Source organism: Macaca fascicularis, chromosome 15, assembly GCF_037993035.2.
Source record: "Macaca fascicularis isolate 582-1 chromosome 15, T2T-MFA8v1.1".
Classification (NCBI taxonomy): domain Eukaryota; kingdom Metazoa; phylum Chordata; class Mammalia; order Primates; family Cercopithecidae; genus Macaca; species Macaca fascicularis.
The window spans coordinates 36,835,731-36,860,800 of NC_088389.1; the positions used below are offsets into that span (position 1 = coordinate 36,835,731).

General features: G+C 40.5%; 1 protein-coding gene across 21 annotated transcripts in view; it reads right to left on the reverse strand.

Moving 5' to 3' along the window:
• CNTRL (centriolin) overlaps nt 1-25,070 on the reverse strand; it is a 96,188-nt gene that overhangs the window by 22,388 nt on the left and 48,730 nt on the right. For 17 of the 21 annotated variants that reach the window (XR_012424419.1, XR_012424418.1, XR_012424420.1 and 14 more), the window contains 13 exons: nt 19,051-19,227; nt 16,339-16,473; nt 14,234-14,379; nt 13,440-13,647; nt 12,759-12,938; nt 10,934-11,113; nt 10,053-10,169; nt 9,630-9,771; nt 8,756-8,904; nt 6,163-6,352; nt 4,568-4,881; nt 2,344-2,552; nt 124-316 (listed from right to left, as the gene is read on the reverse strand). Coding sequence is in view for 15 of the 21 variants with exons in the window: in XM_074016676.1 (XP_073872777.1) it covers nt 124-316; nt 2,344-2,552; nt 4,568-4,881; nt 6,163-6,352; nt 8,756-8,904; nt 9,630-9,771; nt 10,053-10,169; nt 10,934-11,113; nt 12,759-12,938; nt 13,440-13,647; nt 14,234-14,379; nt 16,339-16,473; nt 19,051-19,227 (2,340 nt within the window). In the remaining 6 variants the exon portion in view is untranslated. Of the gene's footprint in view, nt 1-123; nt 317-2,343; nt 2,553-4,567; nt 4,882-6,162; nt 6,353-8,670; nt 8,905-9,629; nt 9,772-10,052; nt 10,170-10,933; nt 11,114-12,758; nt 12,939-13,439; nt 13,648-14,233; nt 14,380-16,338; nt 16,474-18,573; nt 18,695-19,050; nt 19,228-25,070 lie in introns of those variants that run through there. The other 4 variants (XR_012424421.1, XR_010581448.1, XM_045373756.2 and 1 more) reach the window with 3 other exon arrangements.

Below are 25,070 nucleotides of genomic sequence, written 5' to 3' on the forward strand. Positions count from 1 at the left end.
ACCTGGCTGTCTGACTTGGACAACTGTCCTCTTAGTACACACACTCTCTTTCTAATCCTTCATGCAGATAGTAAGCTGACTCACCCACACTGAGCTCACACCCCAAACCACAACAAGACATACCTTTTCTTTAGTGCACGAAAGTTCACTCTCAGCCTCTGCCAGGAGTCGGTCAGCTTCCCTGAGCTCTGAGCGACGTTTCAGAAGAGTCTTCTCAATGCACTCAATTTCATCTACAATATCTTCATGATGTTTGAGTGATTTTTCTATTTCTAGTTCAGTCATAAGACTCTCAACATTTCCATCAATGAAGTCCCTAAAAAATAATATACACACCCATTAAAAAATTGTAAATGTAGACAGTATAGGTACTTGTAGCCTAACTACTAAAAAGATCTACAATGATTTTCTAATTTTATATGAGAATAGATAAGAAAGACTGCTACATTTGATTCTGTTCAAGGTCTATGTTTACCATTTTATTAAACATGGAATTCTTATTGGCAATAAATGCATAATATGTAAAATGCATGACATGGAATTGTTTGCCCTTTTAAATATAACAACAAAGATTATTATGTTGTCATCTCTTGACCAAGAAAATGTTGATACTTCTATTCTCTTGAGGTACAAAAATAAAGCAAACCACTACCACAATATTCATCCATTCCCTCAAAACTATCCTTCAAGGGCAGTTTATAGGCTGCCCTGAAGACTACCTGATTTTGTGATTTATTCCATTCGGCTAAAGTAAAACTCTGGTGACAACATTTGACATATCAAAAACCGTGACACACAATTCAATATCTTAAGGCTAACATGACAAAATTATTTAAAAATTAGATTATCTATCACTGCATGACAGAAAAATATGAAAATAAATTCAACATTTAACAGATTCTTTCTCTTTAAATGAAGGCATACATATGATTTTTACTTTCTTCTTGGAACATTTTTGTGTTATCCAAACTTCCTAGAATAGTATTTATTACACTTTTACAACTATGAAAAGAAGTGGTGATCCTACCACCCTATCACCTCCCTCCAAAATACCTCAGAATAAAAAAATTCCACTCCCCAATGTGTATACCCACAAAAATAACAGATACAACCATCTGCCTAACCTTCAAACGTCTAGCCCCTATCTTTTAGGTGTGGCCCTTGCTTTCACTTGCCAAGACTGTTAGTCACATGTCTGCTGCTAGATGGCAGCAACCACGTCTTTCTTACTTGTGTCCTCTGCAGGCCTCCCTACCACCCTGGGGTCTGGGCCAGTCTGGGTTAAATGACAAAAACTGGGGAACTGTCATAATTCATGGACTTCTGCAACACATAGGCTTTTGCATAATTAACCCAATCAACAGATGCTGCATTCACTAAGTGATCCTATGACAGGTGATGGGACACAGAGATGGAGGTCCAGCTACTGCCTTCAAGGAGCTCCTGGGCTCCCCACAACATTGTGTGAACAGTGCTATGACCAAGGTTGCTAACCTTGAATTGTGGGCACCTGAGAAGAAATAGGCTTTTAATGAGGAAAAAAAAGAGAGGGGATCTCTGACCTTTATTTTGAAGACAGGTTGGAGTTAGGCAGGGGGGTCAGCAGGGAGAAGACAGTACAAGCAAAGGTGTAGAGGCAGGAGAAAACGTGGTGTTCAGGGAAACCACAGGAAAGCAGTGAGCCAGACCCAACACTGTGATAAAAGAAAAAGACAGGTAGGTTTCAGATGGAGAAGGGCCGTGTATATTCTGATGGGACTGAGAATCACACGGGAAAGTGGAACAGTCAGATTTGCAGTGTGTCAAGATACAGTGTAGACCAAGAGAGAAGACATGGAAGGCCACTGTGGAAACTATTACAATTGCTAGGATGAGAGTAATTAAAAGCTAGAGAAGGGGAGATGACAGAAAGGGACCAGTTTGAGAGCTCTCTGGATGCAGTCAGCAGGATTTAGAGACCAACTGGAAACATAGGAGAGTAACGGAAGAGAAAGAGTTGAGAACCCCTGCCATATTTTTAGCTAGGGTAACTGGAGAGGGGAAATGGTTATACCACTCTTCAAGAGGGACTACAAGAAGAACTGATTTGTATTATTGGCCAAAAGAACACAGAACTGTATTGCTCAGTGTGGTACTCAATATGTGGCTATTAAATTAATTGAAATTAAATTTTGTTCCTCAGCTCCATCAGCCACATTTCAAGTGCTCAACAGCCACATTGAGCTTGTGGTTACTGTTTTGGACAGAAAATCAAGAACATTCCAAGATTACAGAAAGTTCTATTCTACAGCATTAATGAACTAGTATCGCATTTGTCTGAATTATAAAAAATATGTTAATTACTTTTGCTGTTGACGTTTCTGGACAGTTCTATGTAATTCTTCTACTTCACACTCTAAGCTTTTCTTCTCTTGCAAAAGATCATCAATATTATGATGCAGTTCTTCCATTTCTTTCTCGGACTGCCGCTTGGATGCTCTCATCCACCGTTCTTCCTGCTGCTTTGATTTTAAGTGCTGCATTATGTCTTCCAATCTAGAAACTTCATTCTCCTGAATGAAGAAGGGGAAAAATGCAGAGCTGAAACATCACAGGATGTTTCCTCTCTTTCCTGCCAAAAGCTGAAATTAACTGTGGTTAAAGTGGTATCAATGACCCAAAAAATGATGGTAGATTCTAAGGCTTTGGTATAAAAAGTTAAATGTCACGGATGAAATTGATGGACAAATAGAACCTTTAATTTTTCAAACAGTCCGACTATGATTGAGAAACATTCGCCAAGCCTCTTGTGGATAACCTCTGCCTCCAAAGAGTTCGGTGTCTAGCACAGAAGACTTTCTAGACAGAAGTCTCTCCCTCCTCTGGACAAATGGGAGAAACGTTTTCTGAGAAGCCTGCCCAGAGGAAGAGGTGTTTTGCCTGGGTTTTGAAGAATGAATGAAAGAGGAAAGACCTAGGCTGAAGAAGTAACATATGCAAACGTAGGGAAGCATAAAAGTGTACCTGAGAAACTATATAAACGGCCGGGTAAGCTTGGAGAGTAAAAGAACCAGTTTAAGAGATTATCAATAAATGCTGAATATAAAGAAATTGTTACAAATTACAATGTGCAAGAAAAAACTTTAAGAGAATATGAGTGACTACTATAGTTAAAACTTGTAAATGCACACAGACCCTCTAAAACTAGTCTGACTTATTACAATGGTACTGGTGGACTTGATATGTGTCCTAGTTTATCTTCCACTCAATCTGCCAAGAGAGTAAGGAAAAAACAAAGGCTCCAGGTGTTCTGAGTCTGAAGGAGGAGCTTAGATTGCATTTTATTTCTCTAGAACCAAAAAATCAGAAAGTAATCTAATGAGGCTGGGCGCAGTGGCTCATGCCTGTAATCCCAGCACTTTGGGAGGTCGAGGCAGGCGATGACTCAAGGTCAGGAGTTCGAGACCAGCCTGGCCAACATGGTGAAACCCCGTCTCTGCTAAAAATATAAAAATTAGCCGGGCATGGTGGTGGGTGCCTCTAATCCCAGTTACTTGGGAGGCTGAGGCAGGAGAATCGCTTGAACCCAAGAGGCGGAAGTTGCAGTGAGCCAAGATTGTGCCGCTGCACTCCAGCCTGGGCGACAGAGAGAAAGTCTGTCTCAAAAAAAAAAAAAGAAAAAAGAAAAAGGAAGTAATCTAGTGATTAGGAAATAATTATTTCTTAGAATCTAGCCTAAGAATAAGAGATACAGTAAGAATTTAGGTCAGCTACAGTACCTACAAATATAGAAATGTTGTACAGTCATTAAAATACTGTTTAAAGACATTTATAAAACCATGGGCAAATGCTTATAACATTAAGTAGGAAAAACAGAATACAAAATATTATGTACAATAAAATATAAACTATGAAAATAAATAATAAATCCCACCACCTAGAGATAATCCCCACCAAAACCTTATCCCCACCAAAATATAAACTATGAAAATAAAAAATAAATAAATCCTACTACCTAGAGATAATCCCCACCAAAACCTTATTGTATGCTGTCCATACCTGTGTGCATACACGTGCACATACATGTATGTGTATACACTCATATTATACATATGTGTATGTGTACAAGTACAGGCACTAGGAAGTGAATATATACATACACATTAATATAACACCTGTCAATAGAAAAATATATAAGCTTTGTAAAAATGGTAAACTTCTGGACTGAAAACATTTATTAAATGGCTAACCCAGGTTTGTAGATTGGCCTGAGACCCTAACTCCTGTACATGGTATTTTTGTTTTTTTGATTTTTGTTTTTTGCTGTTACCGGGGCTGGCCTTGAATTCCTGGGCTCAAGCAAACCTCTTGTCTCAGTCTCCTGAGTAGCTCAGACTATAGGCACACGCCATTGCTTTTAGAAGAGAAATTTTAGTAAGAGAATGCTTGCACAGTTCTAAACATCAGCCTTACAAACACACCTTTGCCATATAATCCAGTCATAAACAGGTCAACTCATTAAGTATATACCCTTATCAGTCACCCATGGAAGCAGTGTGGAAAGAGAGTTGTATGTCTTTCCACTTACTAAGTTATGGTGTTCAGGGACGTTGCAATGCAGCACACCCATAGGGATGAAGGGGATTGAGAAGTTGCGGGGTGGAGGCCCATACACCATGGGGGCCCCAGCAGGAGGTGGGCCATAAACAACAGTGCCAGGGCTGAGAGGTCGGCTATTGTTTGGCAAGGGAGGAGGTGGTGCATACAGGGCCATGCCCTGGGGCACAGGAGAACCATCAGGAAGCACAGTATACATCATGTATCCAGGAGGAGGCACAAATGGGGGTTCTTCTTGGTCATCCAGCTCACTCTCTTCCTGACTATCTCCTCCACTGTCTGCATCTTGAAAGAAACAAACAGAAGAGTTTATTAAACAAAAGAGTGTTTTACCCCCATGGTTTACCAGGTAAACAAATTTAGTAGAAAACAGCAGCATTTAAGCCAAGATACTGGAGATGTGAGAATAAAACTGAAAAAAAGGTCAAAACTACTTTTGAAAAGCAGCTCAAAACATGGATTCAAAGTATTTTCTATGGCTGACACTTGAGTTTTTCTTATGTTTATCTGTTGGTTTGTTTCTGCATTCATTAATTTATTCATTAATTTATTAAGTGACCATCTGGGTATCTAATTCATGCTACAGCACTCAGTGTTTACCACTGTCATGACATTTAACACTCTCCAATGTGATAGCTTACAAACTTATCTGCCCTAAAACCAGAAAATATGTTTGCTGATCACTGACAACAGAGAACCTAGAACACAGGCACACAATAAACACTCAATAAACACTTCCTGGCCACATGCGTGGCTCATGCCTGTAATCCCAGCACTTTGGGAGGCCGAGGCAGGTGGATCACTTGAGGTCAGGAGTTGGAGACCAGTCTGTCTAATATGGTGAAACCCCCATCTCTACTAAAAATACAAAAATTAGCCAGGCATGGTGGTGCACGCCTGTAATCCCAGCTACTCGGGAGGCTGAAGCAGGAGAGAGAATCACTTGAACCCGGGAGGCAGAGGTTGCAGTGAGCCAAGATGGTGCCACTGCACTCTAGCCCGGTGACAGAGCGTGACTCCATCTCAAAAAAAAAAAAGTTTCTGAATGAACAAATTCTCAGAAGGTCATATTCACATTTTACAGATTAACAGTTTCAGAAGCTAAATAATTAGCCGAAGACCACACAGCTAATAAGTGAAAAAGATTTACTCAGGTCTGACTCTTCCCCCAGAGCTTTGGAAGACAGATCCATAACACTTCATTTTAGGAAGGTGAGATTAATGCCATGAGGCACAGACACAAGACACCATGCTCCAGTACAGTCAAAGAGGCTGCTTAGTCAGCCTGGGTGAAGCAGGGTGGAAGAAAGCTCCATTTAGGAGCATTGTTTGAGGACCTAGGTCTTGCTGAAGGATAAGTAGGCAGCAGCATGGGAGGGGAAGGAGGAAGGACATTCCAGACAGGGTTTAAAATGACAACAAGAGGTCACTGGCCAAGACCAGATCACAGAAGACCTTATGGAGCTAGCTAAGGAGTCTGGTCTGTGACTTAGGGATTTCAGGGAATCAATAAAAGGTTATTAAACAGGCAAGAGAAATGCAACTTTCCTATGTGATTTGACTTACCTCTATTTGGAAACAATTTATGTAACCCACTCCTGATGGGAGAATAAACCCAGTATCCTGAGGCAGGGGGAGGTCCACTGCCTTCCTTCCCATCCTGCTGCCCAGGGCATGGTTTTCTAACAGGAGTTGAGGCTGTGTACTTAAGGCCAACACCAGAGTCCTTGGTGGCCTGGGAACTATGGCTGGAAACCTAAAACAAATGACAGCAAAGCACACTATCTATTACAAACGGAAAGGCTGATTTTAAGAAATGTCAAAGTCTAGAGCAAAGTTGAGATGTAGCAAGGTTGAGAAAGAACTTGGTTTCTTTTCATTATCCTTATTTTTCACAGAAGTGAGGTGATTACACAGTCACATAAACTGCAGTTCCATACACAATTCAGTTTATTAACATCCCTCTGGACTTGATCGACATGGCAGTGTCAGGGAAGCCATGCAGAAAGGAGGGCTGTGTGGGTAATGGCTGGGGTCACATCAGACTGGTCTGTGAAAGTGAAGGGCTCAAAGTGTGGTGAAAGCATCCAAATTAATGTCTATTTATCCTTTCAAAAGCCATTTTAAAACACCCATCTCCTATCCTCTCTTTTGGTACAATTTTCTAGAAATCACAAGTCCTTGGTCATACCAAAATGGAAAAAGCATGTTATCTGGCAGTTTGACTGGGTTAATTTTATGCAGCAACTCCCCAAGGGACAGAAATGAAAGCAAGTTCTCCATAGTGATCAGACTCCCGGGTGTCAGCCTCTGTTCTCTCTGTAGTAATTTTTCCTAGTGGTTTTTTGTTTTGTTTTGTTTTTAACCTCATCCTTAATGGCCCAGCAACTGAGGCAAAGGAAACCCGTGAACTTCGAAGAAATCTGGGGACACCAGTCTTCTGTTGTCCTGGGAGCTTGGCATGGCTTTAAAGCTCTACTCTGCTACCCTCTTTCTCCTTCCCAGTCTGTAGGTACATCCTCTAAACCTTCACCCAGCTCAGGCTTATATGTTTTGCTCTAATTTATACTGCTTCCACCTCCAACTCTGGTTGTACCAAGGAGTTGGCTTCCTTTAGGATTGCTGGGAGAATCTAAGATTCTGCTCTTCAGGAGTCTGGTTAAGTCTACACAGCCCTGGGATCCTAGTGTGTCTGAGCTGCTTCTCCCTGACTATTGCTCATCGGCTGATTCTAGCAGGATGGCACTAGGCCCCCCTCTGCTTTGGATGAATATAGCCTACAGTCTTCTCCTCACTTCCCACATTCAGGCCCCAGTCTTCTTCTCACTTCCCACATTCAGGTCCCAGGCTCTGACCGTTTCTCTTTAACATCTTTTAATCTCATCTCCTCTTTCCCAGATCCACTGATCTAGCTCTGGCTTCTACTCTTTACCTCAATCAGTTCAAAGAGCCCCACGGAAAGCTCACCCTACCACAAGTATAGTCTCTGTACTAGCCAGAATATTATTCCTAAACTACAGCTCTGATCATTTTAGTATACAACCCATTTCCCATGGCCTATATAATTAAGTGTAAGAGATTCTAAGGCCCTTTTAAAAAAGCATGACCTCAGGCCGGGCACGGTGATGGCTCATGCCTGTAATCCCAGCACTTTGGGAGGCCGAGGTGGGCAAATCACCTGAGGTCAGGAGTTTGAGACCAGCCTGGCCAACATGGCAAAACCCTGTCTCTACTAAAAATGTAAAAATTAGCCAGGCATGGTGGCGCGTGCCTATAATCCCAGCTATTCAGGAGGCTAACACAGGAGAACTGCTTGAACCCAGGAGGCGGAGGCTGCAGGGAGCCGAGATTACACCACTGCACTCCAGCCTGGGGGACACAGCAAGACTCCACCTCAAAAAAAAAAAAAAAAAAAAAAAAAAAAAAAAGGCATGACCCCAATCTACTTTTCAGCCTCATCTGACACTGCTCCTACAAATCCTCTAGTCCCACAAAGCTACTTGTCTTTGCTAAGCCAATAACTCTCCTCTTCCACACAAGCTGTTTCCTCCCTCCTAAAAGTCCATTGCTCACTGCTTGTTAAGTGCTGACTCCACACCACTGCTTGAGAAGCATTCCTTCCTGAACTTCCCATCAGATGAATCCTTAACATCTCTCTGCAACTAGAGAATACAGGTCAGGTCTGTTGTCACCATTTTGCAATTATGCTGGCATGGCCAATGAGATCTTTGAGAGCAGGGGCTTTACCATTCAATGTGATGCCTCACCACTGCCTACCACTTGGCCTAGGCTTCAGTAAGCACTGAATGAATGTTTGTTAAAAGGACATGAAATCCAGGTGCCTTTTTTTCTGTCGGAGGTTCTGCACAATTCTATGCCCATTTCAGCAGGCTCTCTGGGCTCAAATCACCTTTTCCCCTTATAGTATCTTCATTCAAGGACCTTAACACATACCACCTGAGTATGAACAGCCAACTGTCACCTTCCCCAAGAAAGCCCTATTTTCACCTCAAATATTAAAAACACTACAGAACCTCAATGCATGGCTTAGCATAGAAATGTCATTTTTGGTACCTGCTCATAAATTTGGGGAAGGGGACAATGTCACACTTTCTTCAAGAAAATTCAGTATACATTCCCAACACCACAGAATTCCTACTTTTGATGATGGTGGTGGTGGCATAAAGTACCAATAGCCTCGTCTTTTGAAAGGATCTGCCATGCTGCTGATGTAATCATTCTGATAAGAAACTTCACGTCGAAGTTCAGCAATTTCTTCTAAAACATTTTCAAAGCCTCCTTTGCTGTCTGTAAAGAAAAGTCATTCTATGAAATTGATATGAAATCATTTACTTCCTTTCTTTTTCAAAATATAAAAGAGATTCCATGAGAGCCAATTAATTTTATCAGTTCCTCAAAGCTGACTTTCAGTCTGCCCTTTGGTAAATAAAAAAAAAAAAAGCAAATAAACTGATTTGTAAACATTATTTCTTTTGAAATTACAAATACAAAGCTCTCTTTTTTTTTATTTTGAGACAGAGTCTTACTCTGTCATCCAGTCTGGAGTGCAGTGGCCCAATCTTGGCTCACTGCAACCTCCACCTCCCAGGTTCAGGTGATTCTCCTGCCTCAGCTTCCTGAGTAGCTAGGTTTACAGGTGCCCACCTCCACGCCTGGCTAATATTTGTATTTTTTAGTAGAGACAGGGTTTCACCATGTTGGCCAGGATGGTCTCGAACTCCTGACCTCAAGCAATCCACCCGCCATGGCCTCCCAAAGTGCTAGGATTATAGGCGTGAGCCACTGCGCCCGGCCACAAATACGAAACTCCTGTCTTGGCACCCAAGTCCCCCAGTAACACACTTACAGAAAATACTTTTAAAATTATCTGATTTTACTTATTAAGCTAATTACCACAGCTCTCTAAATCAAGCATGGAATTGATTTGTAACAGTTAAAGGTAAAAAACAAACAAGATGATTTAATTTTACAACTACAAAACCACTGCCAAAAATCAAAGCCCAATCCCTTACCAGTTCCGGTGAGGTCTAGTACATTCTGCAGCCTTGCAATCTCTATCCTTTGTCGTTCCATTGTCTCTTTCAGTTTCTCAATTTCTAGGACCTGTGAGTTTGATCCAGTACCTACACCTGTTTTCTCCATCTCAAGTCGAAACTATTTTAAAAAAATCACACAAAGTTGCCAATGAATTCCTTCTTTCCCAAACACATTTATCCTTTCAACTTGATTATGATTCTATATTTATTTACACTTTCCCAGTGAGGAAACTGCATTACTTGGAAACTGCACCAAGCCTGGCACACAGTAGAGGATAAAGTACTGATTAACTATTGACTGCACTTCAGACTTCTTTGAGACATCACCTACAGTAATTTTGTCTTTTAGGAACTGATAAGAATCTGATAAAGGGGAGGTCTCTGGGTACCAACACTGACCTGCTCCTCCTTCTGCCTGAGGAGATTCTGCAGGAGTTCAATCTCAGCTTCTGCTCGGGTCAGATCCCTGGCTGCTTGTGCTGCCTTTCTGCTGAACCTCTCTGCTTCCTGCAACTCCTACTGGGACAGAGATATGAGAAAGGCACCACTGCTATCACAGGTTGTTTTCTTCATTTCTTCCTCTTGGATTGATTCCTCTGCTTTCATCACATTGCCTACCAGGCTGTTCATAAAAATGGACACCCAAGCCCCACCTTCTCCTGTGTTGTTCCCATTGTTGGGCAGCCTGCCCAGCCCCCAACCCCAAGGTGCGACATCAGAAAGAACAAAGGCTAACTTTTTTACTTTTGTACTTTTACTACAGTCTTCCATGATTATGTCTCTCTGGGCTCTCATCATTAGATATTTTTGTCTCCTATGATCTGCTATCTTAATCTTATTAGCATTTGCATCCTATAAAGCATGGTAACAGCCATTAGCTCAGTAAGGAGTCATACTATGAAGTAACATTTTCACATAACTGCACAAGATGAAAAAATTGAGGTTCAGAGGGATTATATGACAATCCTTCAAGAACCCTTGTCCAGGTAGATATTGACAGCTACCTCCCTAAGCAGATCCTTACACGTAAAGGTAGGGATAGTATGTTTATTTGATGATTCCTTTCAGGGCTCAGTAGAATGCAGGATCCATGGCAGCACAAAATAAATTATTGGGGGTTGTTATGGGGGGAATATAATCTGTAGGTCTTAAGAAAAACAGACAACTTTACAGTGGTTTGTAAAATAACCAATGTTTATAACAAGATCAATAATACAAGTTGCCATGTTTTTTGACAGCAGCATCATTGATGGAAACCTGTTCTGTACATGTGAACTCACCTCTGCTCGCTCCTGGTTAATTTTCATAACAGTTCCATGAAGGGATTTCAGCTGGTCTTTGGCAATGGTGAGCTCAGCTGTGGCTAGCTTATCAGAGGTGGCCACAGCTTTCTTCAATTTTTTCAGTTCTTTATCTAAACCAAAAAATTGCTCCTGAGATTTGGCATCTTCAAGTTTCTTCTAAAATAAAAGAAACATTAATTAAACAGATAAATTATTTGGCAGGAATGAATTCAGATGTAAGCTCCAGGAGGGTAGGGACTCTGTTCACTGCTGCCTAGAACAATACTTGATACACAGGAGGTACTCCACATATATCCACTGAATAAATAATAGATCTCAAAACTGTGAGAAACTTGAACTAGGTCTTCTTGGTCAAGAATCTTAGTGGTCATAACTTCTTCCATTTACTGGAAAAACATTTCCTGGCACTACCACCAAGGCATGGATGAACCTGCCTTTGAAATCAGGCCCTGGGCATAGGGTGTTAGTAAAGGAATTTGGCATTTTTGAGCAACTGAAAGGAGAAGCAGTGAGAAAAGGAGAGATCTAAATAGAGGCAAATCACATAGGCCTCATAGGCTTAAGAATTTTGGCCTTAATCCTAAGAACAAAGGAAGCTACTGGAGGGGAGACTGATTATAGCCACTTGACATTTTAGAAAGAGCATCTTGGCAGCTCTGGAGAGCAGGGTCATGAGCAGAAGTGACAGATCGATCAGACAGCCACAGCAGTCATCCAGAAGAGAGATGATGACAGCACAAGTGTCTAGCATCAGAGAAGGAAAAAGGTCATATATTCCAGATATATTTTAGAGATGGATTCAACAGGACTTGGAAACTGATGGCTTCTCAGTGAAGGATAAAGCAAGTCATTCACTGAGGCTGGGAGAAAGCAGATGGCAGGTGAGAGGATGAGAAGGTGTGAAACAGTGAGGCATGGGAGAGGAAGATCACCACAGGAAAGGGTCATATTGTCCATTTGAGATTGGTAACTATAAGTTTTTAATGACACCACTATACTGGATGGGTGACTTTTTTCTCCAGGAACACCCAGTGTAAGTGCAGGCCCAAAGAAAGCAGAGAGCTTCAGTTTTGTCAGTGAAATAAAACAGTAGAAAAGGACAAGGGACTTAAGGATATTTGTAGAGGAAAAAAAAAAAGTTATAGCTGGTAGACCACAAAATTTAAGTTGGACAAGTAAGAAAGTAAAGACAAGGGCTTAACAGATAGCAAAGGTCGGGGTGAGGCTATTGAACTGGAAGCTCAATAAGGTTGAGAAATTTTTAGTGTGTGGATGCCAGCAAGATAAGTGGTTATGATCAGAGCAAGACTCTTCAGTTTGTGATTTCAGAGGTGGGTGCAATTTTTAAACTTGACAAAGTCCAGAATGTGACAATGGGAGTAGATGGTTGAGGTGGAATGGAGAAAAGCCATCAAAGAGAGGCAGGGGTATTAGAAAGGATGATGAGGAGTTTAAAAGTAACTTTCCATGGATGTGTCCAATTGGACAAGAGGTTTCAAAGGAGTCAAACTCCTCCCAATATCATTTGTTAAGTACCACCTAATTAACTCAAAAGTCACTCCTTACATTCTCAATTCTCTTGTTTCCATCTACCATGACACCTGGTCTTAGGCTCTTGATTCAATGACATGCATCCAGGTCCCACCTAGGTCCGGTTCAGCACTGTGCCAGCAATGTAGCCAGAGGTGACTACAGATCGCACCCGTCTCAGCTGACCTAGCTGCCAGGGGGCAGAACACTGCCAGTGGGCAGAGCACTGCCAGCAGGCACTTATGTGTCTCATTTTCCAAGCCTTCCCTACCTTTTTCTCTAACTCTCGGAGTTGGGCCAGAATTCTCTCCTTCTCTTCATCAGCTTCCTGAAGTTGGAGATCTGTAAGGCCTTGGATTTCCTCCATACTTTTTAGATTTTCTTGCAAATAGTGAATTTCATTCTCCAGTTGCTGGATTCTCGCTTCATGTTGTCTCTTATCAAAATTAATCTGTGAAGAAATAAGATTTCAAGAATGATTTTTAGGCAAAATATGTTTTAAGAAAAATTAAAACTTTTTATGAATTATCACCCATTTTACTATAGGCTGTAACTTAATTATTTACTAACGAGTTGTCAGGAATGGTTTTATCTTGAACGATCTCTAGGAGTCATTTGAATGTTTGCCTCTTCATTAAAATCATCACATCAAAAAATACCAGATTCTGGCAACACACCATACTCTAGGAATGTGGCATTATTTACCTGCCTATTATAAAATAACTTGCCTTTGCTTCCAAATCAAGGAAAACACAATGTCACAAACAAGCCTGACTTTGACATAATAACCACATTCAGGGTTGAGTTTTAGTCACACCCAGCTTGACTTGTTATAAGTGAAAATAACAACAATTCTGTTGTATTTACATGACAAAGGAAGCATTGTAATTTGCTGGAAAACATTAATATTTGCCAAACACTTCCCTCCAGGTGCCTCTTGTCCTTTTCTTACTCTTGCTTCCAGGGCTCTCTCACAGGCCTGCCTGAACTCTTCTTGTCCAGTTGCCAGTTTCTCTTGCTGCAGAGCCATTTCTTCTTGGAGTTTTCTTTCTCTAACTTGTGCTTCATTTCTTTCCCACTGGGAGTGTGCAAGAATTTCACTGAATTGTTTCTGTAAATCAGCAAGACTTTTCCCTAAGACATCTGAAGGACTATGGATGCTAGCGAGGAGGAAAAATGGTATAAATGTGACATTTAATTTTTGATGCAAACATGCTATTAACATTAGCTCGAGTAAAAAGCTGTGTGGAGGGACTGGTGTCAATCTATAGCAATTTACTGACCATCTCCTAAGTGCAAATTATTGTTTTATCAAATGACTGCCACCACTCTGAAACCATAGGCTCACATGAGGCTAACAATATTTGCTCCAAAAATAAATGTCCATTTCATATATTTGAAATAATTATGTTTTCTTTTGATGTTTCTTCTCTATTTAAAATGTATAATGTGACTCTACTTCCTGACCATATATAATTAACTTTCAAGAAAAGAAACTCTTAAATACCAAAAATTACCCTTAAATACCAAAAAAAAAAAAGATCCAAAATGTAAAAACTATCAGTGGCAGACAATTAAAATTAAATAATCTTCTGTCTCAGTCATGAAAACATTATACGGAGAACCTTACAAAAGAAATTTGCCATTAACAGAACTTAGAAAGGTGAGTTTATCATTGAACCTCACACTCACAACTCCCAAGCTGTGAGGCCCACTCTAGTCTTGGAGGTCTTGCTTTTTCCTTACTTCATTTCCCCAGCTCCTAATTTCAGTTTTCTTCTTAGCTCATCCACACGAGCTGCCACTTCTTCTGGACGAACCAAACCATCAACCACATGGTTAAGGTGATTCTGGAAATCTTTAAGTTGCTGTTTTAACAGATTATTGTCATCCTATGGAGGGGGATGAAATAGGGATTATCTATTACATGACAGCATATTTTCACTACTAACGAACTAACAAACATATCTAGACCACAGAACTAAATTCAGACAATGCCTCTTTCAAGTAAAAAGAAATTCCTAAAATTTCCCTATGAGTACTCTACTTCAAACTCAGTGTAACAATGTTAACTGAAATGAAGAATTTAGAATGCAATTAATATGTTTTCAAGTGTCTGTTCCATCTGGAGTCCTCTTTATCTATAAAATTGCCCCAAGGCAGCCCTTTCTGTAGTACTATCTAATCCTGGCCACAGATCATCTGACTTGAGGCCAGTCAACACATCAACTAGCCAGAAAACAGGTTCTCATTCTCTCCATAATTTGAAACAAGATTCAGTACAGCAAGTCTATATAAATGTTGGACTTGAAAATATGTCAGCTCAGGGCTGGGGTCTATGCTGGGCCATAAACAATGCTCGGAGAGATTGAAAAAGAGAAATGAGAAAGCCCCTATATCAACATCAAAGGTGGAGCAGCTCTAGTTCCTAGCAAGCTATCTCCTTTCTTGAGCTCCTGTGAGTAGGTTTTGGTTCATTGCAACTAAATGATTTCTGACAAAGAATTGTAGAGTGGGTTTAACTTGTACTCAGGAGGTTAGCTGACCAAGTAACCAAAGAATCTAGTTCTAACTTAGTCCCACAACACGTGTAAGCATTCTAGAAAGCTGACCTCACTTTCTACTTTGGAGAAGTCCCCTGAAGAATATATATTAGTCCTTTTCTGTAAGAGATGTACACTTAAGTATTTGCAGGTGAAAGAAAGATGTATAAAATTTTTCTTTAAAATATTCCAGCAACAAAAGAGGTGGACAAAATGAAACAATGAATGTTGACAACTGTTTAGGTTGGGCAATGGGTAAATAAAGGGTCATAAGTATTCTGTTTTTGTGTTATATGAAAATTTCTATACTAAAAATGGAAAATGATAACTCAAGGAAGACCCAACACACACACACACCTCACATAGTAATGAAAAACATGTGTATCTTTTATATTTGCTTCAGAAGTGGAACTGAGAGCAGTAAAAATTAAATTCTAGGTTATTAGATTTCTTTAAACTTCAAGGAACAAACATTTGAAGTGTTAGAAGAAGAACTTTTGCGTGAGCTTAGTCTTATTTCTCTCAAATTCCCCTACATGGTTTTTTTTTGGAACCCTTCCTCCAAGCCACATAAACTCTGCCCTTTTATTTCTGGTGATAACAGCTACCATCTCAGCTAGCCAAGAGGCCCCCAGCCTCACAGATTTGGAGACCTGAGTGATGATTCAGGTACTTGTTTGTTCGGACATCTGTCTTCTTTGAGAGTTTAATTATCAGAAAAATCCTATCCACCTGTTTTTCCTGCAGTTTGTTCAGCAGATTACTGTGAGAACAGCTATACATATGTTGACATACATTCCCACAAATAAAAAATGATTACATTTTTAATAGCATCCTTTCCGAGAAGAGGATTGTGAAAACTGTTTACACATAAGAAATCCCACTGCAACCCACTCTAGTTAAATTCCTGGATAATTACAAAGATATTTCAGCGGAAGAGGAATGCACCAATCTGATCATTTTAGTTCGGTCTGGTGACAAATCTACTTTTAGAAGAAATGCAAGATACTGCTTTTGCCCATGAGTTTACACAGTATATTGTTTACTACTGACACTGCCTCTATCTCTTTGCACCATCATAAAAACAAAAGGAGATTCACAAATAACAATTTTAAAACAATGGTCACAAGAGAATAGGGGCTATGGTGCTGCTCCACCCAGAGTGGAGCTCAAAAGTGCTGCTCCCTTTTGTCTAGTAATTCAAGTTGCTTACTACATGTTAGAGCAGGTTGCTAAGTGCCTGACTAAAGATATCGTCATCTTTGGGTGTTCTGTGTAAGAATGTATTTTAAAACAACAAATCTCTACCTGCAGGTGTTTAAGTTTTGCATGGAGCTCACTGTTCTCTTGCTCCTTTTCTTCTGAGAACTGGGCTTTTCCAAGGGCATTCTTGAGGGCTTGCCTTTCCTTCTCAAGTTCTGCTTGAAGGGCTGATTGTTCTAACTGTCACCATACGAAGCAATGACATGAAAGTATAAAACAGCAATAATTTATTATTTTAAAAGGCACAAATAAATTTACATATACACACAATCCCTGGCTAGCTATAGTTTTACAACTCAATTTTATGTTTGTACTCCCAAATTTAAAAACCAAAGATAATTTTTTTCACACAATCCTTAAACTATTATTAACACTTAAGAAGGAGTAAGCATCGGAATCAGGTCAGCCCAAATACAACAAATCAGAATCTTCAGGTGTGGGCCGAAGCACCTACCTTTAAAAGTTGTGCAAGTGATCCAACAATTATTGCTCTTCTTTCCCTTAGACTAGTATTTCTCAAACTGTGGTCCTCAAAAAACCTGTATCAACACTAGGTATGCCTGTTAAAAATGCAGACACCTAACCTCTATCTCAGAAAAGAGATTCTGGATCAGAATCTCTAGGGTGGGTGGGGCCAAGGAATCTGTACTTATCGAGCATCACAAGGGAGTTCATGTAACTAAAGTTTACCAATCAGAGACCTGCAGATCTTCAGATCAGAGACAGAAGACCTGTTATGCTTCATATTCTCAGTGTGGTTTGAAGACCAATCCTGGCAGTCTTGGTGCTGAGGAAGGGGGAATGTCCCTTTCAATACCAAGTGAATCAGTGAAAAGGCCAGGCTCTTAAAATAATTTTGTCAAGACTTCTGAGAAGAAAATAAAAGACAATCAAAGTACAAAGGACAATGTATTTCAAGCTAGTACAGTCTGGCTTGAAGAGGAGAATTTATTAAGGAAAATGCCACCTAGAAATTTTATTTTATTTATTATTATTTTAAAATATTTACTGTTATTTTAATTGTTTTCCTAAAACCTCCTAATTTCTGAGACTCTAATCTTGTCAATTATACTTCTACAAAACTTAGCACTCTTGAGAAATACAATCCTGACAACTGTCAAGTGATGATCTGATATCTCATAAGTAAAGGAATATACATAATTACTATAATAAACCAGATATATTTCTAGTTCACTTTCTAATTATATGAATTATTTTTTACATACATTCCTGAGATTCAAAATATCTTATTTATTTCATTTTTATCAAATAAGCACGTATTGACACTTCTCATATGCCAGGCACTAAAAAAACAGAAACAAACAGATACAATCTGGGCATTCACTGAGCTCTGAGTCTAGCTGGGGTAAAACAAACAGATCATCTAGGAGCATCTAAACAGATGATCATCATATGCATGATAAATACCTTTACTGTGCACAGGTTATAGGAAAACCAAACTGGAGTCCTGAACCCAGATTTTCAGCAGGCAGAAAGGAAAGGCTGAAGTGGCTTCCTGAAAGAAGATGCAGCTCATCTGGCTAATAAATTGTATTTTTAATCTGATAAAGAATACATTACAACTGGCCTCTGCCTGCCCCTCTGCCTTTACCTCTCGTTCTCTTTCCTCACTCCTCTCCCTGCTCCTGGCATTCTGGAGGCATACTTTCAGCACTTCAAATGTACTTACTATATGCTCTCTCTCCTCACCTCTCTGCCTAGAATACACATACCTTACCTTTACCCCTTTCACCCTGTCCCCTCTGCATGGCCAAATCCTACTCATCCATCAGTCATCAGCTGAAACATCATTTCTGTAGGGTGATCTTCCCTGACTACTTCCTCCTTGGCCAAAGAATCCTGTCTCTTTCTTTCTTCCACACCTGTTTCACCTGCTGGACTAAAGTTTACCAATCAGAGATCTGTCAGCTCCACAGGATGGTGACCATGTCTGTGCTTTCCCTAGAGAATCCACAGCACCTGGCCCTCAATGGCCAATCAATAAATATTTATTGGATATGTTTTCTGTAACTTGCAAGTACAATTTAAACTAGTGGATCTTTCAGCCAACCCTGAAAGGAGACAGCAAACTACAACTTACCATCAACCTAAAAGAGGTCTCGGCCGAGCGCGGTGGCCCATGCCTGTAATCCCAGCACTTTGGGAGGCTGAGGTGGGCAGATCACCTGAGGTGGGGAGTTTGTAGACCAGCCTGACCAACATGGTGAAACCCCATCTCTACTAACATACAAAAAATTAGCCAGGCATGGTGGCACACACCTGTAGTCCCAGCTACGCAGGAGGCTGAGGCAGGAGAATCGCTTGAACCCAGGAGGCGGAGGTTGCAGAGAGTCAACATCACATCACTGCACTCCAGCCTAGCAACAGAGCAAGATTCCGTCTCAAAAAAAAAAAAAGTCTCTTAAACCTGTTCTAAGAAGGAAAAACAAACTAGCATTTATTGAGTATCGATGTCAGGTGCTTTCATGTCATTTCTCTCATTTATCTTCCCCATAAGCCATTTTACAGAGGAGGAAAAGGCTGGGAGGCTCAGAGCTATGAACTGATTTGCCCATGTTCACACAGGGGTAGTTATTAGCACTCGGAATGTCTGACTCCAAAATTCTGCCTTTCTCATCACTCCATATACATGGTATGAAAAAACGCTTAACTTTAAATTAAGACATAAATAAAAGAAGGATGATATCTTAAGGCACAGGGTACTTAGTTTCTAGTTGGCTTTATGCTCCTACTTACCTGGGTTAGTCTTGTTACTTTTTCCAACTCTTCCTTGAGCTGGCTGGCTTCAGTATCTCTTAGGTTTAGCCGAGCCTCTAGCTCAGCTTCATAGGCACTGAGATCTCCCTGGGTCTGCTGCAAAGATGCATTCACCTCATGCTGCTCCTGGAGGGCACTTTCTAGCTCTGCAAGCTCCTAGAAAGATACAGTGGGTTTAACTATGGAACCCTCACTATGCTGCTTAAGCATCTGCAAGGCATTATAAGTAACTTGAGCACTGTAAACCAAACGCTGGCCAGCTACTGCTGCCTGCCACAAAGTTTTCAGTAGCAATAGCATGAAGCCTCAGACTGTGCATATCCTGGTTGGAAAACAAAGCCCTGGCTAAATGTAATCAGGAAAGTCAGTAAGCTACCAACATACTGTTTTTCAAAGGGACCAGTTCTGTGATACTTACGAGTCTAAAAACATAAGGAGGGAGAAAGGAAGGGAAAAAAAGAGTAGGATAAGATTTAATGCCTATTTTTCATCTGATGTTGGACAAAATGTTTTCGTATTCATTATTCATTGTATCTTCACAATCACTGTATAAGGCAACTTGCAGTTTTACAGATGAGGAACTGTAGAATGAATATCTAAGTAAATTGCATAGGGCTATGTAGCTAGAAAAAGGATAGTCAGGATATAAATGTAGATCTCTGACTCCAAAGCCCATACTCTTTCTATTAAACCATAGCATGTTCATTTATCAGAAGAACAAAATGGGACTGGCACTCTCTAATATTAAGGACGATAAGAGTACCTTAAATGAGTGCTAACAAGAATATAAGTACATATTTATTAGCATACCATGGTTCTGATTCATTTTAGTCCATTTGTATTTTGTGATTAAACATTACCTCTTTCATCTATTTACTTGGGATCAAACTATTATAGTTTAAAGAGGAGGATAGTATGATGAGAACTTCTAAAAAGAGCTGTCCAAAAACCACTTGGCAACTCAATTATTTGGGCTGCTTGTTTGAAATGTAGATACTACATATAACCAACCAAAGATTATTATCCAGAATATGTAAAGAATTCCTACAAATCTTTAAGAAAAGGCAAAGACAATTCAACAAAAAACAGGTAAAGAATATGAATAGGGAATTTACTGAAGAGGAAACCTGAACAGCAAATGAAAGGTGATCAGCCTCTCCAAATGAAAGGTGATCAGCCTCTCCAGTAATCAGGGGAAAACGCAGTTAACTTAAGATACTATTTTACATAGAACATAGAGATACAAGTTAAACAAACCATGAGGAAACAATCAGTCAAACCCAGAATGTGGTTCAATCTAGGGAATACCAGCTTGGATTTTACACACGCACCTGCACACACACACACACACACACAGATATATATATTCTTGGGACAACAAAGAAAATCTGAATACGGTTCAGATATTAGAGGACATTAGGGCCAGGCACGGTGGCTCATGCCTGTAATCCCAGCACTTTGGGAGGCCAAAGCAGGTGGAGCTCGAAGTCAGGAGATTGAGACCATACTGGCCAACATGGTGAAACCCATCTCTACTAAAATACAAAAAAAAAAAAAAAAAAAATTAGCCGGGCTAATTTGGTGGCACGCACCTGTAGTCCCAGCTGCTTAGGAGGCTGAGGCAGGGGAATCGCTTGAACCCAGGAGGTGAAGGTTGCAGTGAGCCAAGATCGCACCACTGCACTCCAGCCTGGTGACAGAGCAAGGCTCCGTCTCAAAAAAAAAAAAAAAAAAAAAGACATTAGAGGACATTAGGGAATTACCGTCAATTTCCTTAGGTGTAATAATGATATTGTAGTGATGAGGGAAAATGCTCTTAAAAAGATGTGTGTTGAAGGGATGATGTTATGATATCTGCAACTTTCTAATGAGCAAAGGAAAAAAGTATGTGTCTGTGAGAAAGAGAAAATACATCAAAATATTTATTGAATCCAAGAGGGTTCACAGATGTTCACCAAACTATTCTTTCAACTTTCTTATAACTGTAAACATCTTCACAATAGAAAAATGGAAAGAAGGCCTTTAAAGCTCAGCAGACTGGCAAACATGAAGTCTGATAAAATACTGAATTTCCTAAATTTGATAATTATTCTGTGTTAATGTTAGAAAATGTCCTTGTTCTTAGGAAATATAAACTGAAATATTTAGGAGCAAAGGAGCATGATGTCTACAACTGATTTTCAAATGGTTCAGGAAAAAAAATCTGTATAAAAATGTGTATAAAATTGAATCCCGTTCCAAGATGGCCAAAAAGGAACAGCTTGGTCTGCAGCTCCCAGCATGATCAACGCAGACAACAGGTGATTTCTGCATTTCCAAGTGAGGTAACTGGTTCATCTCACTGGGACTAGTTGGGCAGTGGGTGCAGCCCACGGAGGGCAACCCGAAGCAGGGCGGGGCATCGCCTCACCCAGGAAGTGCAAAGGGTCGGGGGATTTCCCTTTCCTAGCCAAGGGAAGCTGTACCTTCACAGAAGATGGTACCTGGAAAAACAGGACACTCCCACCCAAATACTGTGCTTTTCTAATGGTCTTAGCAAATAAAACACCAGGAGATCATATCCTACACCTGGCTTGGCGGGTCCCACGCCCACAGAGCCTTGCTCACTGCTAGTGCAGCACTCTGAGATCCACTGCAAGGCAGCAGCCTGGCAGGGAGAGGGGCGTCCACCATTGCTGAGGCTTGAGTAGGTAAACAAAGCAGCCAGGAAGCTCGAACTGGGTGGAATCCACCACAGCTCAGCAAGGCCTCTGCCTCCACATGTAGACTCCACTTCTGGGGGCAGGGCATAGCTGAACAAAAGGCAGCAGAAACTTCTGCAGACTCAAACATCCCTGTCGGACAGCTCTGAAGAGAGGAGTGGTTCTCCCAGCACAGTGTTTGAGCTCAGAGAATGGACAGACTGCCTCAAGTGGGTCCCTGACCCCCATGTAGCCTAACTGGGAGATACCTCCCAGTAGGGGCCAACTGACACCTCATACAGGTGGGTGCCCCTCTGGGAAGAAGCTTCCAGAGGAAGGATCAGGCAGCAATATTTGCTCTTCTGCAGCCTCTGCTGGTGATACCCAGGCAAACAGGGTCTGGAGTGGACCTCCAGCAAACTCCAACAGACCTGCAGCTGAGGGACCTGACTGTTAGAAGGAAAATTAACAAACAGAAAGGAATAGCATCAACATTAACAAAAAGGACATCCACACGAAAACCCCATCTGGAGGTCACCAACATCAAAGACGAAAGGTAGATAAAACCACAAAGATGGGGAGAAACCAGAGCAGAAAAGCTGAAAATTCTAAAAACCAGAACACCTCTTCTCCTCCAAAAGATCGCAGCTCCTCACCAGCAACAGAACAAAGCCGGATGGAGAATGACTTTGATGAGCTGACAGAAATAGGCTTTAGAAGGTCGATAATAACAAACTTCTCCAAGCTAAAGGAGGATGTTTGAACCCATCACAAGGAAGCTAAAAACCTTGAAAAAAGATTACATGAATAGCTAACTAGAATAAACCGTGTAGAGAAGACCTTAAATGATCTGATGGAGCTGAAAAACCATGGCATGAGAACTATGTGATGCATGCACAAGCTTCAATAGCCAATTTGATCAAGTGGAAGAAAGGGTATCAGTGATTGAAGATCGAATTAATGAAATAAAGCAAGAAGAGAAGTTTAGAGAAAAAAGAGTAAAAAGAAATGAACAAAGCCTCCAAGAAACATGTGAAAAGACCAAATCTACGTTTGAATGGTGTACCTGAAAGTGATGGGGAGAATGGAACCAAGTTGGAAAACACTTTGCAGGATATTATCCAGGAGAACTTCCCCAACCTAGCAAGGCAGGCCAACATTCAAATTCAGGAAATACAGAGAACACTACAAAGCTACTCCTCGAGAAGAGCAACCCCAAGACATATAATTGTCAGATTCTCCAAGGCTGAAATGAAGGAAAAAATGTTAAGGGCAGTCAGAGAGAAAGGTTGGGTTACCCACAAAGGGAAGCCCATCAGACTAACAGCAGATCTCTTGGCAGAAACTCTACAAGCCAGAAGAGAGTGGGGGCCAATATTCAACATTCTTAAAAGAAAATAATTTTCAACCCAGAATTTCATATCCAGCCAAACTAAGCTTCATGACTGAAGGAGAAATAAAATCCTTTACAGACAAGCAAATGCTGAGAGATTTTGTCACCATCAGGCCTGCCTTACAAGAGCTCCTGAAGGAAGCACTACACATGGAAAGGAACAACCAGTACCAGCCACTGCAAAAGCATGCCAAACTGTAAAGACCATCGATGCTAGGAAGAAACTGCATCAACCAACAGACAAAATAACCAGCTAGCATCATAACGACAGGATCAAATCCACACATAACAATATTAACCTTAAATGTAAATGGGCTAAATGCTTCCAATTAAAAGACACAGACTGGCAAATTGGATAAAGAGTCAAGACCCATCCGTGTGCTTTATTCAGGAGACCCATCTCACGTGCAGAGACACACACAGGCTCAAAATAAAGGGATAGAGGAAGATCTACCAAGCAAACGGAAGGCAAAAAAAGCAGGGGCTGCAATTCTAGTCTCAGATAAAACAGACTTTAAACCAACAAAGATCAAAAGAGACAAAGAAGGCCACTACATAATGGTAAAGGGATCAATTCAACAAGAAGAGCTAACTATCCTAAATATATATGCACACAATACAGGATAACTCAGATTCATAAAGCAAGTCCTTAGAGACCTACAAAGAGACTTAGACTCCCACACAATAATAATGGGAGATTTTAACACCCCACTGTCAATATTAGATCAACAAGACAGAAAGTTAACAAGGATATCCAGGACTTGAACTCAGCTCTGCATCAAGTGGACCTAATAGACATCTACAGAATTCTCCACCCCAAATTAACAGAATATACATTCTTCTCAGCACCACATCGCACTTATTCCAAAATTGACCACATAGTTGGAAGTAAAGTACTCCTCAGCAAATGGAAAAGAATAGAGATCACAACAAACTGTCTCTCAGACCACAGTGCAATTAAATTATAACTCAGGATTAAGAAACTCACTCAAAACCACACAACTACATGGAAACTGAACAACCTGCTCCTGAATGACTGCTGGGTACATAATGAAATGAAGGCAGAAATAAAGATGTTCTTTGAAACCAATGAAAACAGACACAACGTACCGGAATCTCTGGGATACATTTAAAGCAGTGTGTAAAGGGAAATGCATAGCACTAAATGCCCACAAGAGAAAGCAGGAAAGATCTAAAACTGACACTCTAACACCACAATTAAAAGAACTAGAGACGAAAGAGCAAACACATTCAAAAGCTAGCAGAAGGCAAGAAACAACTAAGATCAGAGCTGAACTGAAGGAGATAGAGACACAAAAAACCCTTCAAAAAAAATCAATGAATCCAGGAGCTGGTTTTTTGAAAAGATCAACAAAATAGATAGACTACTAGCAAGACTAATAAAGAAGAAAAAAGGGAAGAATCAAATAGACACAATAAAAAATGATAAAGAGGGTATCACCACCAATCCCACAGAAATAGAAACTACCATCAGAGAATACTATAAACACCTCCATGCAAATAAACTAGAAAATCTAGAAGAAATGGATAAATTCCTGGACACATACGCTCTCCCAAGACTAAACCAGGAAGAAGCTGAATCTCTGAATAGACCAATAACAGGCTCTGAAATTGAGGTGATAATTAATAGCCTACCAACCAAAAAATGTCCAGGACCAGACAGAGTCACAGCTGATTTCTACCAGAGGTACAAAGAGGAGCTGGTACCATTCCTTCTGAAACTATTCCAATGAATATGGAACCCTCCCTAACTCATTTTATGAGTCCAGCATCATCCTGATACCAAAGCCTGGCAGAGACACAACAAAAAAAGAGAATTTTAGACCAATATCCCTGATGAACACTGATGTGAAAATCCTCAATAAAATACTGGCAACCTGAATCCAGCAGCACATTAAAAAGCT